This window comes from Benincasa hispida, chromosome 12 (assembly GCF_027475165.1).
Source record: "Benincasa hispida cultivar pf3 chromosome 12, pf3_genome.v1.1, whole genome shotgun sequence".
Taxonomy (NCBI): domain Eukaryota; kingdom Viridiplantae; phylum Streptophyta; class Magnoliopsida; order Cucurbitales; family Cucurbitaceae; genus Benincasa; species Benincasa hispida.
In genome coordinates this window covers 72598875-72614382 of record NC_143489.1, presented here as the reverse complement: position 1 = coordinate 72614382, position 15508 = coordinate 72598875, and the positions used below count along the sequence as shown (strand labels likewise).

Sequence of the window (15508 nt, the reverse complement as noted above, 5' to 3'; positions counted from 1 at the left end):
CGTCTTTGTTTATATTTCACGATAATTGACATAAGAAATAGAGTTCCATTGCACCATACAAAGAGAACTTAATAAAAATGAATACAAGGCCATTACATCCTTCCCAACACAAATACCATGTTCAACCATATCATTCTCATAGCTTTCTTTCCCATACCACATATCCTTTATACAATCACACCCTCAATCAAAGTAAAGCATTTATCTACTAAAAATGAAGTTACAGATTGAGCAGAAAATAGCAAAATAGCAAAAGTAAACTTTGAATTTGGGGTTCATTAACACATTATATGAACAAGTACTAAAGAAATTCTAAGTGGTGTTTGCAACAATATCTAGATGAAGAGAAGAAATCACTCAACCGACGACGAATGAGTAGGCGTGTAATGTAGAGAGAAAGAGACGACGACGGCGTCTTGGATTTGGCGACGATGTGCGATCTTTTCTATAGATGCAACGGATGAGTAGCTTGTGACGGCGGTGGATGACCAACGTGTGTAGCAACAGACAAACAGCGGCAGAAGACAACCAGATGGTGAGACGTGGGCGCACGTGCGATCCTATCGTGATAGTGGAGAAGTTTAGAAAAGATGGGGTGTTTTTACTTTTTAGAAAAGGGGGGAAATTCAAAAATAAGGGGGAGGGGGAAATAAAGAGGGTAGAAAGTGTGGGGAAATTAAAGAGGGATAAGGTTTTCAGAAAGTGGGGGGAGAACTCAAATCGTGGGCGAATAAGTGTCGATAGAAACCCAACCTAATAGTTTTCCCTAAGACTACACAATTTTTTGTCCATTTTCATTGATATAAATAATGTTATGCCCATACATTGAAAATGCGTCGATAGAGCATAGCTTTGCCAATAATTTTCATTGCATTTGTAGAAAAAGCCATCGGCAGAGGCAAAAATTCTTGCAGTGTCTCTACTCATAGGAAGAGGAATTGACTAAATAAGTGCAAACACTTGATGTGTTAGATAATAGACAAATCAATGATTATTTTAATGAGAGATTCAAGTGTAATTTCAAGAGTTGATTGTTAAAGATGATTTTTTTAGTTTGAAGCTCTAATTTCAAAAAGAAAACTTAATGCTTTAATAACTGAATTGTAATAAACAGATGTTTGACTGAATAAATTCTTGTATATAACTTGAGATTTACATAGGAAATTTATAGAAAGAACGATAACCTATTATAGCCCGATAACCCAATTAAGGTCTAAAATATCTCAACACCCTCCCTCAAACTCAAGGTAATAGAAACAACTTGAGTTTGTAAGTGGATAAACTGAAATAACTGAATGATAGAAACTAAAGAAGCAATTCTGAATCAAAACACGGTAGATCTAGGCGGGAAGTAGAAACCCATGAAGAACTGTAACATGAAGAACTGTAACGCATATTAAAACTTCAAGGCTAGAAATAGGAACTCACGAACTTCTAGGTTGAAAACAAAGACCTTCATAAAGATCTAAAACAAAACCCACGAACATCTGAGTTGAAAACAGAGATCTATGAATGCCAAATTAAAAAACGGAACAGAATAGAGCTGAAACCCATTAACAAAGACAAATCAAAATTAGGCTGGACTGAATCAAACCAAAACTAGGCTTGTCAGAAGCAAAGCATCGAGTGGGTTTGGGTTCTGTTTTGTAGAAGATCTGGGTGAGTATCAAGTAGGGGGAACATCAAGTGGCGGAGCATCGAGTAGGGGAGCATCGAGTGGGTGAACATCGAGTGGGTGAGCATCGAGTAGGGGAGCATCGAGTGGGTGAGCATCGAGTAGGGGATCGAGGATGGAGTTTCGAACCGGATCGAGTTCTTCACAGTGGGGATCATCTAGTAGGTTTTGTTATGGACCGAATCATCGAGTTCTTCACATTGGCAGATCTGGATAAACATCAAGTGGGGAGATCTGAGATGCGGAAGAGAGGTTGAGCAACGACAGATTTGGGCAGATGTAGAGCGAATCAGAGATGGATTAGTGCGTAGATCTACTTCCGTTGATCGGCTGTCGACGAAGGCAGAGATCGAACAACAATGACGACTGAAGAATAGAGAATTTTAAAGATTGGGGCTCTGATACCATGTGGAAACAAATGTTTTACTAAATAAATTCTCGTATATAACTTGAGATTTACATAGGAAATTTATAAAAGGGACGATAACCTAATTATAGCCTGATATCCTAATTATAGTCTAAATACATAAATTAAGGCCTAAAATATCTCAACAGTATTCATGTTGGCAAATGCAACTATATATATTATACATACTAGTCTATAATTAATAGCATAGTAGATTATGAATCTAATTATAAATAAAGACAATATTTTTTAGGAAAAGTTCAAAAGTAAAGGTATTGTTTGGTAATCATTTTGTTTTTTGAACATTAAACCTGTTTTCTCTTTGTTTCTTACAATTATTTGTATCTTGCTAAAGGATAATTATTAGATTTTTAGCCAAATTTCAAAAACAAAACAATTTTTTAAAAATAACTGTTTATTAGTTTTCAAATTTTGGTTTGGTTATTTAAATTATTGGTAAAAAGTAGATAACAAATGAAGAAATTTAGAGGTAAAAGTAGTGTCTAAGCTTAATTTTAAAAAATAAAAAATAAAAAATCAAATGATTACCAAATAAAGTCAAAATTATTCGAGTTTTAAATAGACGTATTAAATGAAGAATGTGGAAGGGAGATAACATAAAGGGGTGTCAGGTTATCCAATCATCCCCAAAAAAAACTTTTCAAGGAGTCCCATTGGCCTTTAAGCGTGTCATATGCTCACTAGCTTTTGGTTGGGACTAAAAATTGTTCCCACAAATTAATATAGGTCATTTTCAACCTGTTTTATCCTCACTAGTTACTTTTTAGAAAATCATTCTTCTATTTAAATAAAAACTAAAATTGTTCAAGGGTGATTGAGTGCTACGTTTTAACTATCTTGTTGAATTAAGAAAAACTGTAGATTTCGTTGTCGAGCCCACTCAAAGAAAAGATATAATTTGCTAATTAATTTAGGTACCGTTTGGTAACCATTTTGTTTATTGTTGTTATTTTTTAAAATTAAGTCTATAAATACTACTTCCAACTCCAAATTTCTTCATTTGTTATCTATTTTTCACCAATGGTTTAAAAAATCAAGCAAAATTTTGAAAACTAAAAAAATAGCTTTCAAAAAGTTACTTTTGTTTTAGGATTTTGGCTAAAAATTCAATCATTGTACTTAAAAAATATGCAAATTATTGTAAGAATTATTAATGAAATAAGCTTAATTTAAAAAAAAAAAACCAAATAGTTACCAAATGGGTCCTAGTAAATCTCTCTCAATTATTTTAAGTTTTTTTTTCCTGCATTCTCCTACTTTACATAATCTTAAAAACTTGTTCGGATAAAATGTGGAGTTTTCCTTTTTTTTTTTTTTTTTTTTTTTTTCTTTTTCTTTTTCTTTTAGAATTAAGTTTATAAATACTCCCCTACTTTTAATTTTCTGCTTTTAATTTTTTTTGTTAACTTTTTAAAATATTTTTAAAATCAAAATCATGTTTTAAAAACTAAATTAGGTAGGTTCAAATTCATAATCGTTTGATTTTTAGTTTTATATATATATATATATATATATATATATTTGCGTGTACATTTTTTTTTTTCTCTTAGTCTTTAAAAAGTTTTGATTTTATTTGTTAAAATGTATTTTTCAACTAAACCCCTTTCATGGGTGAATTTTCAAATTGACCTAATGACAAAATTACATAACATGATGTGTGTATGTATTATAATCCAGGCTAATTTCAGTAACTAAAATAGGAAACATTATAGGAGAAGAATTAATTAAGCAAAACCTAAAAACAAGTTCCTAATTATATCTCCAACTTTATGTCAACTCAATACCATCCATCTAGGGCCTAATCATAAATCAATATTCATTCACAAAAAACAATGGTAATGTCTCAATTGAAAAAAAGTGGACATTTAGGATAAGGAGTTAGTGATTATAGTCCTAAGTTATTATATTTGGGTTATAATAGTTTGTGTTTGGGATGTAGATTATTTTAGTTTGGGTTATAATAGTATGTGTTTGAGGTGTAAACTATTTTAGTTTGAGAAGAAAATAGTAAACATGTAGCAAAAAATTAAAAAAATGATGAATGTAAAATAGTAAAATTTGTAACAAATAGTAAATATGGTAGTAAATGAGGGTTTTGAAATAGTGTTGATTATAGCTAATTGGGGAATACAAAATAGTATTTACTAAAGCAAGAGGTGATTATTATAGTTTTAGAATAGTTCTTATCCCAGATGCATCCTAAAAAGAATAGAGAGTACACATAAATTTGGCTAAAAAAGATGGAAAAACAAATTTAAAATGTAAATGTAGGCGAAAATGTTGAAACCTCAATTTAATGAAAAAATCGATAAAAATATTGACGTTGAAGATATTCTGAAAAACTTAGAAAACAAAAAACTAAAAAAAAAAAGAAAAAGAAAAAGAAATAGTTAATAAATATTTACACTTTCTAAATAAGTTAAAATATGTATTATTTATATTATATGTATTAGAGAAATAATTTTAAATGGAAAAATTAATGAAATATTTACAATTCTTGAAATATTTATAAATAATAGTAAAAATATCATTATTCTATATGCGATAAACTGTCTAGTCTATCACAGTCTATCGCATATAAATAGTAAAATTTTGTTATATTCATAAATATTTTAGTTCATTTTACTATATTTGAAAATAACCCTATTAGTGAGGGGCCTTTTTAAATATAAAAAATATTTAAAAATATTTACACTTTATAGCAAAAAGTTCCAAAAGTACAAAACACTTTTGAACATTTTGCTATAAAGTGTAAATATTTTTTGGATTTTTTTATTTATAAGAATTTCCCTATTAGTGACCTATTTTTTTTTCTCTCTTTTACGTTATATCAAACCAAATTTGATATGGTGTAAGAAAGACAACTCAACTAAAATAAATAAATGGAAGAGGGAGGGATTTGGAATTTTATGTGGAGGAAAGAACATTAACGAGGTATTTGGGGTAATGACATGGGTTCAGTTAAAAATTCAATTCAATGTTTGGCCAACCAACTCGTGAAGTTGATGTAAAATAACTCAATTTCACCAACTTTTACAGTGTTTATTATTAAAATTTGCATAATTATCGAGAAACTTAATTTTCACCTCTTCTCTCTTCCTCCCTCTATGTTTCCAATAATTCCATCTGCCATGCACTGTTGACGACTAACTCCAACGATAATCATTGTGGACGACATGCTTCAACAACCACCTCTGACAATGGCCAACTCTAGCAACTACTTCCTGTGACTACCTCCGACACCCAACTTCGACTACAACCATCGTCAAGGTCTACAATGGACTCACTCCAGCAACATCCTTCGCGGCCAACCACCTCTGACAATCATCTCTAGTGACTACCTCCAATGTCCAACTGTCACACCCCACTCTAGACTATCCTCTTAACCTGGATGGAATGGTGATTGCAGCAGTTACCAACCATTTTGCTGGCACTTACTACCTATTTATCCTGTTAAATTTGCTCAAACCCTGAGTACATACATTTCATCAATATACTAAACAAATTAACTCAAAACTTAACACATTTACATTACAGGGTTTTATAGCATTTCATACATGAATATTATAACTTAATGAGCTCCGTCTAGGATACTAGTCCTTATTTGACAGACACATGTGTACTAACTAATACAGGTCTTCACTTAAGCTTCCTTTAACCTGACTCTTTAAGTGGCAGAGCAGCAGCAGAGAAGTCTTTTGGGAACTGACCACAACCTGAAAGGAAAACATTTGAAAACATGAGCTAGAAGCCCAGTGAGTGACTAACATTTAAAGCATAACGTTCATACATAAGTTTCATATTAAAACTGAAAGCTTTCACTGAAAATATAAATTTGGCAACTATTATTCATGTCATCATCAACATCACATAGCATTTTTTTTTTTTTACTTACTATAGACTATGCATTAGTTTATTTGTCTAGAGTGGCCCTTTTGCTCACTCCTTATCATTCTTTACCGCATTACTATTTAACTGGGAAGGAACCCTTTTTGTTCAATTCCTACAATCATAATTGCATCTTTAGTTGAGAGAGAACCTTTACTCAACTCCTCAACGTCAATCCATAGCTAATGTGGAGTGATCTCGACACTACCAATAACAACTTTTCTTTCATTCATGTAATTCTAGTTTAAGTACCGTCCTACTTTAGGTACTACTGCTTAGATACCTTCTCCGTATACTTCAATATCGAGCTATTCAAATTCTAAGACAAAGCTTCAGTACCTTCCCTGTGTACTTCAGTACTGAGCTATTCATATTCTAAGACAAAGCTTTAGTACCTTCTCCGTTTACTTCAGTACTGAGCTATTCACATTCTAAGACTAAGCTTACTGAGCTATTCAATTTCTAAGACCGAGCTTCAGTACCTTTTTTTTGTGTACTTCAGTACTGAACTACTCATACTCAACTTGCATATTCTTATCTATTAATGACTTAATTGCCCAAAATATTCTATACTAACGCATCCTCATGGTCATTGAAAAACATAGCATAAGTATAACATTAATGCGAGATACGTTGCTTGGTAATTATTTGAGAATAGTTGTCATAAATAGCTTTTAGTAAAACATGCATTGCTAAACATTCATAAGCATTAACAATTTACTTAAAACATGTAAAGCATTTAGAGTCACTCACAGTCTTTGGCAATCATCTTCATGTATATGCTTACTATGCATTGAACACTTAGCCAAATTCTTAGGCCTTAACTTGACTAGGCAACAACTTCATGACCATGTGTCTATGCCTTGCGTTAGGCGTTCAAGCCTCCTATGCGATCAAGCTTTCAGCTCACGCCTATTGCCCATCGCATAGCAACCTTTGCGCCCATCGCTCAGCTCAGGCACCCGTCTTATGGCACATCAACGCATGCCCCATGCGTTCGTTTGGTTGCGCCCATCGTTCAGCTTATGCGCCCTTCTTGTGGCACATCAACGCATGCCCCATGCATTCTTCTAGTTGCCCCCATAAACTCCAACGCAACCTTACGCTTACGGCTCAATATGCGTTGCATAATCTAATGCTTCTCAATGCGTCCTTATGCCAATTTAACCTCCAACGCATGCTCAACATCATCGTCAAGCCCTTAAAGCTGCTTGCTTGTTCAACCCAAGCAGCTACCTGCTTACTCAAGATTCCATATTTAACTTGCAATTTCAATAACTAATTTTTCAGGCCTTTTCTCAAAATATTTCCTTCTACAAACATTCTCTAAAATGTCTTAGCAAGCTTAACTTAAAATTTTAGCTCAGAATTCCTCGTAGTTGTGCCGGAATCCTCAAATTATCAAGACTGGCCCAACTTACCCGAGAATTTGACCTCCAGCCAGATTCTTCATACTCCAGCTTGATTCCACTAGAATCTCCCTCCGACATTTCAACCTTAGCAACTAGACATACTCAGGGATTGAATGGCTCTGAAATTACTTCATTTGCACGAGCAAACTTCTCCCAACCTCTATTTGAAGTCGAGTTTCCCTTTTTAAACTAATAGCTGTGTGTTCTCCTTTTAACATCAAGCTGTCATCTCATTCTTAAAGGATAATATCAAACCTGAGTATGACAACTGGCTTAGCTGATCAATCACCAAGATAATCTTTCCCTCTTGGTTATCGACGCAAGGGTCAGCTCTCAAGCCAACGCTTGCAACCCTATGGCTGCATACCTCCTCCTCAACGCATTGCCCAATCTGGCTAATGTATAGCTCACTTAGAGGCTATCACGTCCCTCCTTTGGTCGCATACTTCTAAGCCAACACATGTCCTAGCCCACGCATAGCTGTCTTATCATATCAACCATGCGTTAAGCCTTCCTTGTTTCATAGCATAACTTCAGCGTGTATCACATGCTCCATCATTTAGCTCGTCGTCTAGTACTGCTACCGCATAGCACCATCGCTTAGCGTTGCCGCATACCATCGGGTAGCATTGTCGTATACTATCGGTAGCATTGCTGCATATCATCGGGTAGCATTGCTGCATACCATCGTGTGGCATTGCTGCACACCATCAGGTAGCATCGCCGCATACCATCGGGTGGCACTGCTCCTTTTACTACCCGATCAACCAACGCGCACAACTCCAATGCCCAACGCCTATGTCTGTGCAACTTGAGGCTGCTGTACGCTTTGCCAACCTCTCACTACATAAGCTGCCACATGCCTTATCAACGCATCATGCGTTCATCCTTAGTACCAACGCATAGCTTATCCTTGCCTTCAACACTTTGCCTCTACAAGCCTTGGTTGCTAAACACGCAATCTCATGCGTCCACACTTCTTCATCAACGCATGCCTACACTTTGCTTCCATACTTAGCCAATTTTCACTTGTTATATTATCTAAAACTCACCCATCTAAGTATTTCTAATACTTAGAATTTTCTTCCTCCATCTTCCTACTTTCTTTACCTCCTTTCATAATTTTACTTAACACGCTTGTTACTCACTTTTGTAGGAAAAATGGAGTACGGGGTTGACATCAACTTTATGAACTACCACCTCTGGTGCCAACCACATATGGATACCACCATAACTCTATCTTCTTATAAAAACTTCCACTTCTTTGTTTGATACTTGAGAGGATTCTACTAACATGGCTAAGTCAAGGCCTGGACCTTTAGATATCTCCACAATGATATGATATTGTTCATTTAAGGCATAAACCATCATGACTTTACTTTTGGTTTCACCTAAAAGACCCCATATCGTTGGTGATAACTGTCCTCCCTCATATACGGATGATGAACCCCTTATCTAGCCAATGTGAAACTTTGATCCCATTCATACCACCAACATGCATGCATAATAAACTCTAACCTATAATTTGAAATAAGATGCCATAAAAAGCCCTAGACCCCTTGATGAGTTACTTTTTATGTACATATTACACTCATACAATCCACTAATAGGAAAGTATATTGTAATTTTGTTGTCGGTATGAAATAAGAGTATTTTTTCTACCTCAAATAAAATATTACACGAAAAAAGTTCGATGTGAAGGTTTAAATTGACATCTCAATTAAAAATTTATGAAAATATGTCGACTAAATGAAAATTTAAGCAAATAATTTTTTTCTTTGAAATACGTGATCCAAAAGTAAATCTAAATACTATCTTTTGAAACTACAATCAATACATGTGTCTTTTAAAAATAAAAAATAAAAGGCAATCCATCTTCTTGTTTTTTTTTTTTTTTTTTTAAAAAAAAAAAGATGTGTAGAATTATTAATAATAATATTTCCAAAAAAGAATTAGAAAAACATAATATTTGGGTAAAAAAATAACCAAATATTCATAATTTGAGAACTCAATTTAGTATGAAAAGGAAGAGTTTTTAATTTAAACAAAATAACTGAAAGACCTCAAATAGAGATATGCAAACTTCATAGAGATATGAACTCAAGACTTAAAATTCAATTTGGATAGAATGAATTAGACAGAGATGGAAAATTGGACAAATAAGTCCATCAGCCTCGATCTAAAACACAGCAGAGAATAGCACTCAATTTTTTCAAATTATTATTATCGCTATTATCCAAATTTGACGTTTCCACCCAACCTTAATTAATTATACATTCTTATAACACAAATACCACCGTCTATCTCCTCTCAACCACCAAAACAAAAACACACACAATACCAGGAAAACATGAGTCAGTGTGTTCCTAATTGGGACCTCTCCGAACCGCCGTCCTCCGCCGCCGCCGATCGTCCCTCTTTCCACTCCTCATCCGCCGCTGACGACGTCGTTCCCATGTAATCTCTCTACTTCTATTTCTTTCTTTTTTTAAAAAAATATTTTTAATGGGTTTTTTTTAAAAAAAAAATTCTTATTTTGGATTTTGGGTTTTTCTTTTTTAATGGGTAGGTTTGAGTATGAAGTGGCGGAGCTGACATGGGAAAATGGGCAATTGGCTATGCATGGTATGGGGCTGCCGAGGGTCACCGGCAAGATTCAGAACGGCGGCGGCGGCGGCGGCGGCGCTGGTGGTGGTTTTAAGTACACGTGGGATAATAAGCCGGCACGTGCGAGTGGCACGCTTGAGTCTTTGGTGAACCAAGGAACTCGCCATGGTAAGAATATTGGTTTTGATATTAACGCCGACGACACCGATCACGACGGTGTTGCCAATGATTTGGTGCCGTGGTTTTCCGACCACCATAGGCAAACGCCGACGGCTTCGGCCGCGACGGCTATGGACGCGATGGTTCCATGTGACGGCGACAAGGCGGCGGCGGCGGTTGGTGGCGCCGGCAAGTCGACGGTGGAGTCGAGTGATATTCCTGTGGCAGCGCGTGAGGGGGACGAGGATTGTAGAGTGATCCATGGGAAACGAGGAAGGGTAGTGGCGCGTGTGGTTCACGCGTCGAGGGAGTGGAGTGGCTGCCGGAATCAGATCAGCGTGAGTGGCAGCCGGGAAAATGGCCAGAAAGCGAGATTGAACACTCGCGATAGGAATTTCGCCGCCGTGGACGGCCGCGTAGGGTTCACTGCCACCACCGCCACGTCACAAGGGTCGCTTGATACGAGCTCCGATATGGTGTGCGTTAAAAACACCACCATCACCACCACCGACGACCATGATTCTGTCTGCCATAGCACACATCAGGCAAGATTTTTATTCACTAACATCAAAATATAACCACAACCATTTATTTTAAACTCTAGTTAGAGTAATCTAAAAGTACTTGAAAAGTTTTTTTTAAACTTAAAAACACTTTTTAAGTAAACTCAAACAGCATCTTAATCTTTTATGATCACGTGCATCTTTTTTTTTTTCTAAAAAAAATAAAAACTAAAAAACAATTCACTTATTTTTTTTAAAAAATATTTTCCACGTATCATAATTTTATTAGGAAATTATCTAGACTGCACCACCAATTTTTTTTCTTCATAATAATTATAATTTTTTAACTTTAGTATGCACTAACCTATATATCATCTTGTAATCCTTTCGTTCAAAAATTAAACAACATTCCTTAAATTTCTCTTTAGTTATTAAATTTTGCCTACTTGTTTCTAAAAACTTTAAAACTAAAAAAGGAAAAATTTTAAAAAGGTTGCTGCACTGAATACCACTCGAAGAAATAATAATTAAGTGTATAACATCATTTTCAAAAAATGTATAAATTTAACAAAATCTAAATTTTACTATACATGTAAATTTTTTATATTGTACTATATCTTCAAATATTTTGAATATGATTACTATTTTGTAACTGTTATTTTAAATTGTATTTTTATTTTTATAATTTGGTTAAGTAACGTGAAAACCACAGTAAATAAATAAAGGAAAGAAAATAATTTTTAAAAATAAAAAATCAAATTATTATCAAATAAAGTCATAATATTTTATTATTATTATTAATTATTTTTGTAACACAAGATTTGTGTGTTTTTCTTTATGTTTGATTTATTAGATTGGGCAATGATTTTATTATATATATGAAAGTAATTGAGCAATGATTTTGAACACGTGAAGGTGGAAGAAGAAGAGGATGAGGGAGACAGAAAGAAAGAGAATGCCAAATCCTCAGTTTCTACCAAAAGAAGTAGGGCTGCAGCAATACATAACCAATCCGAACGTGTACGTTCTATTATTATTATTATTATTTTTTTTTAAAAAAAAATACTTTTTTGCCTTACAACTCTCGTAACAATTTAATCTACCAACTTTAGTTTAGTTTGTAACGATCTTATAATTTTAATTTAATAACAATTTATAGTCTTTTATTAATTTATTGATTTATTTATACAAGACATCTCATTAAATTTTGATACTAATTTTTACGATAGGGATTAAATTGTTATAAATTTTAGAGTAGAACGACTAAATTGATATAGAGTAAAGTTTAAAGACAAAATTATTACATAATTGAAAGTTTAGGGATTAAATGATTACAAATCAAAATTTAGGAATTAAATTGTTACTTCTACGAAAGTTTAAGGATTAAAATTGATTATTATTATTATTTTTTAATAATATAGATAGAGATTTATTTCTTTTGTGAATTAATTTCGTTAATATTTAATTTGTTTACAGAAAAGGAGAGATAAGATTAACCAAAGGATGAAGACATTGCAAAAGCTAGTCCCAAATTCCAATAAGGTACACACATGGAGTCTGCTTTTTTGCCGAATCACAATTTGGTTGCGTAGGTTTTTACTCTTTTTTAGGTTAGAAAACCAATGTGGAGGTCCTTCTTTATGTGCGGTAAATTTTAATACGTGACAATTTAATTAGTAATATGATTTAGTTACTACTGTAGAAAAATTTGTGAGGGTGTATTGATATGATAATTATCTGATTCACGTTGACGACTCATCATTTATCTTTTGTACTTATAGTAGATTTTGGTGATTGTCATGTGAAGCCCTCATTACACCTTAACAAGATTTTTCTCAATGGCTACTTAATCATTATAAAGATAAATCACGGAAACTAAATTGTTATATTTTGAAGTTCGAAAGAGAATGGACCAATTTTGTTTTCTTTAACTTGCTTGAATAATGTTTTCAAATGAATATGAGAAATACATTTAAAGCCCTTGCAAATTTGTTCAACCATGTTGTCAAAACAATTAGAAAAATCTAAAAAGTTGTTTAAAGTAACTTTTAGATTAAATTATAGAAAAAAAATTTGAACTTGGGTCTTTTTTTTTAAAAAAAATACTCTTATTCTTTCAAAAATTGTACTATTACTCTTAAATTTTCATAAACGCCTCAAAACTGCCATGGGAGTGAAAATTGTTCAAATGTTGGATGGAAAAGTTGACTTGTCTGAACATCGTTCTTTTTGACTTAATTTAGACAAATATGCTAGTCACTGCTACATTGTTCCACATCATGGTTACATCAATTTTGTTTTTTCAACGGTCAAAAGGATTTCTTTATTTTAAAATGTTTATGAAAGATAAAAAATACTTGACGATATTTCGTATAAAAAATGTTTTTTTACTCGAAAAGCACTACTCTAAAAAGTATCATCCAAGCACGCTACATAAGATAATGTTTATTGTTTCTAAAGTGGGTTGAACATTTTTATGATTTTTAATAAAATTTTGGTTGGAAAAGAAAAACATATAAAGAGATGTGATGGAGATTTTGCAAGTTGGAAAGATATGATGTAGAATTGTCCACCTTAATTAGGACCAAAAATTGTGAAATAGAATGGGGTGAATTGTGAGGAAAAGGCAATGGGGTATAATTGAACCAAGGCCACAAGGGGTCGTTACCCCTTAGAGATAGAGAAGAGGGTGAAGTTTGACAGAGAGTTGGAAGGAGAGTAGGGACATGTGACATTAAAAACTTCTGTTGTATTGGGACCCATTGTCATCATTTCTATATATGCCATTTTTTCTTTCAAGGATTTGTTGGTTTTATCTTCATTTTTATATAGAACAAAACAACATTGTCCTTATGTTGATAAATTGACTTATATGTTACCAAGTAAAAGAAAACTTAGAGGTATATTTGTGAATGATTAACGGTTAAAAAGATAGTTAAAGATGTGTCAATTCAGTTGAGATATTTCAGTGTATTTACTGACTCTGGTTCCCATCCTATCTTTTTCTAAAAAAATATTTAGATGGTTAAAATCGTACTGTTGTCCTTGTTAAAAGTAGTTTTAACTCCACTGCCAAACATGTTAATGATTGAAATTTATACTGTGTAGTGTTTTTTATTTAATTTGAGGACAACAACATGATCTACTTATAAACTTAATATTTGTGGACACATATATAGACGGACAAAGCTTCAATGTTGGATGAAGTAATTGAATATTTGAAGCAATTGCAAGCTCAAGTACAAATGATGAGTAGAATGAACATGCCACTGATGCTACCGATGGCGATGCAGCAACAACTTCCAATGGCGTCGTTAATGGCCCCGATGGGGTTAGGAATGGGCATGGCGGGAATGGGAATGACTTTGGGAATGGACCATTTGAACATGATGGCAAGTCGCTCTGGCCTCGCCACCGGGATGTCTCCGCTCCTCCATCCGACCGCCTTCATGCCTATCCCAACATGGGATGGAGGCACCTGTGACCATCTTCAACATTCTCCGACCACCATGATTGTAGACCCCTTCTCGACATTTCTTTCATGTCAACCACAGGTTACTACGTTAAACTATATCTATCTAAAAGTAATTTTTATAACTAGTAAGTTTAAACGGATAGATTATCGTATATCTAATGTTTTTATATATCTTTTGATGCAGCCTATAACAATGGAAGCATACAATAGAATTGCCACGATGTTTCAGCAACTGCATCAACAGCCACCCACGGTGGGTGGCTCCAAGAACTAAATTCAATTCAACATCTTCAAATAATCTTTTTTAGAAGTTGTGTGTGATAAAATCTTGTGTTCAATTGGATTTAGGAAAAAAAAATAAAATAAAAAGAAGGGAAAATGTAAAGTACACAATAGTTGTGTTGAACTTTGGAGTTAAAGAGTATTTATTATTGGAGTATATTTTCTTTCACTCTCTTTGGATCTTTACATTTTTGTCTCTCTCTCGGTTGTTGGATTGCTTTGCTTTTACTATTTTTTTTAAAGAAAAATATATATTGTATGAATGTCGATTCGTCATATTAATGCTTTATTTATTTAATTTATTCTTTCTTTTCATTCGGTTTGGATTTGTACAACTCGTATTCTTACTAGAAAAAAAAAATGTGAGGTTTGAGTTTATCTAATAAAAGATTATTATATGACAATTTCTTTTTACTTTTTATCTTAACAAAGGGATGCATGATGCGATGCAGTTTGGATTCAATTAATCATTGTTTTTTTTAATTAGAAGAGTACAAAAGTAAGTAACAAGAACATGAATATTAAAAAAATATAATATAATAATAATATACAATAAAATAAATAAATATTAAAATAATTATAATATATAAATATATAAAATAAATAAATAACAAAAAGTAAATAAAATAACAAAGAATGGATTTCTCCACTTTTTCCAATCTGTTTGGATTAATCACCAATGTGTGCGTGTCTTTCAAAACTCACAAAAGGCCACTATTTATAGACAATTTGGCACGTAGGAGGTGGATTATATGAATACGAATAATGTGTAATATTGAAACACATAGACAACACATAGGGTAATGGATAAGTGACACATGACCAATAGACACTAATAATGAACATTTACATTACACCTAGTTTAACATATTTATAATACTCTCCCTTAGATGCCCATTATATATGAAATATGTCTCGTTAAAATCTTACTACGAAAAAACCCATTGGGAAAAAAATTCCAATGAAGAAAAAGGAGTACATATTTCATATTAATTTGATACTCTTAAAAAGTATATTTACTCCCCCTCATGGAAACATCATTTGAGATCTCTGAGTCAATGCATTCTAATGTAATGCACC

The 15508-nt window shown here is 33.3% G+C and overlaps 1 protein-coding gene across 1 annotated transcript; it reads left to right on the top strand.

The window, feature by feature from the left end:
• Window positions 1-9537: 9537 nt before the first annotated feature.
• UNE10 (basic helix-loop-helix (bHLH) DNA-binding superfamily protein) lies at window positions 9538-14597 on the top strand. Its single transcript, XM_039019793.2, has 6 exons — window positions 9538-9859; window positions 9972-10713; window positions 11587-11691; window positions 12148-12213; window positions 13851-14225; window positions 14331-14597. Exons 1-6 carry the CDS (start codon window positions 9753-9755, stop codon window positions 14418-14420), a joined length of 1485 nt encoding a protein of 494 aa, XP_038875721.1. The 5' UTR covers window positions 9538-9752; the 3' UTR covers window positions 14421-14597.
• Window positions 14598-15508: the final 911 nt, after the last annotated feature.

Excerpts from the sequence above, each read along its gene's own strand:
- UNE10 (XM_039019793.2), top strand. The coding sequence starts at position 9,753 with ATGAGTCAGTGTGTTCCTAATTGGGACCTCTCCGAACCGCCGTCCTCC. Across the intron at positions 11,692-12,147 it reads TACATAACCAATCCGAACGT|AAAAGGAGAGATAAGATTAA; the intron begins GTACGTTCTATT and ends ATTTGTTTACAG. Across the intron at positions 14,226-14,330 it reads TTCTTTCATGTCAACCACAG|CCTATAACAATGGAAGCATA; the intron begins GTTACTACGTTA and ends CTTTTGATGCAG.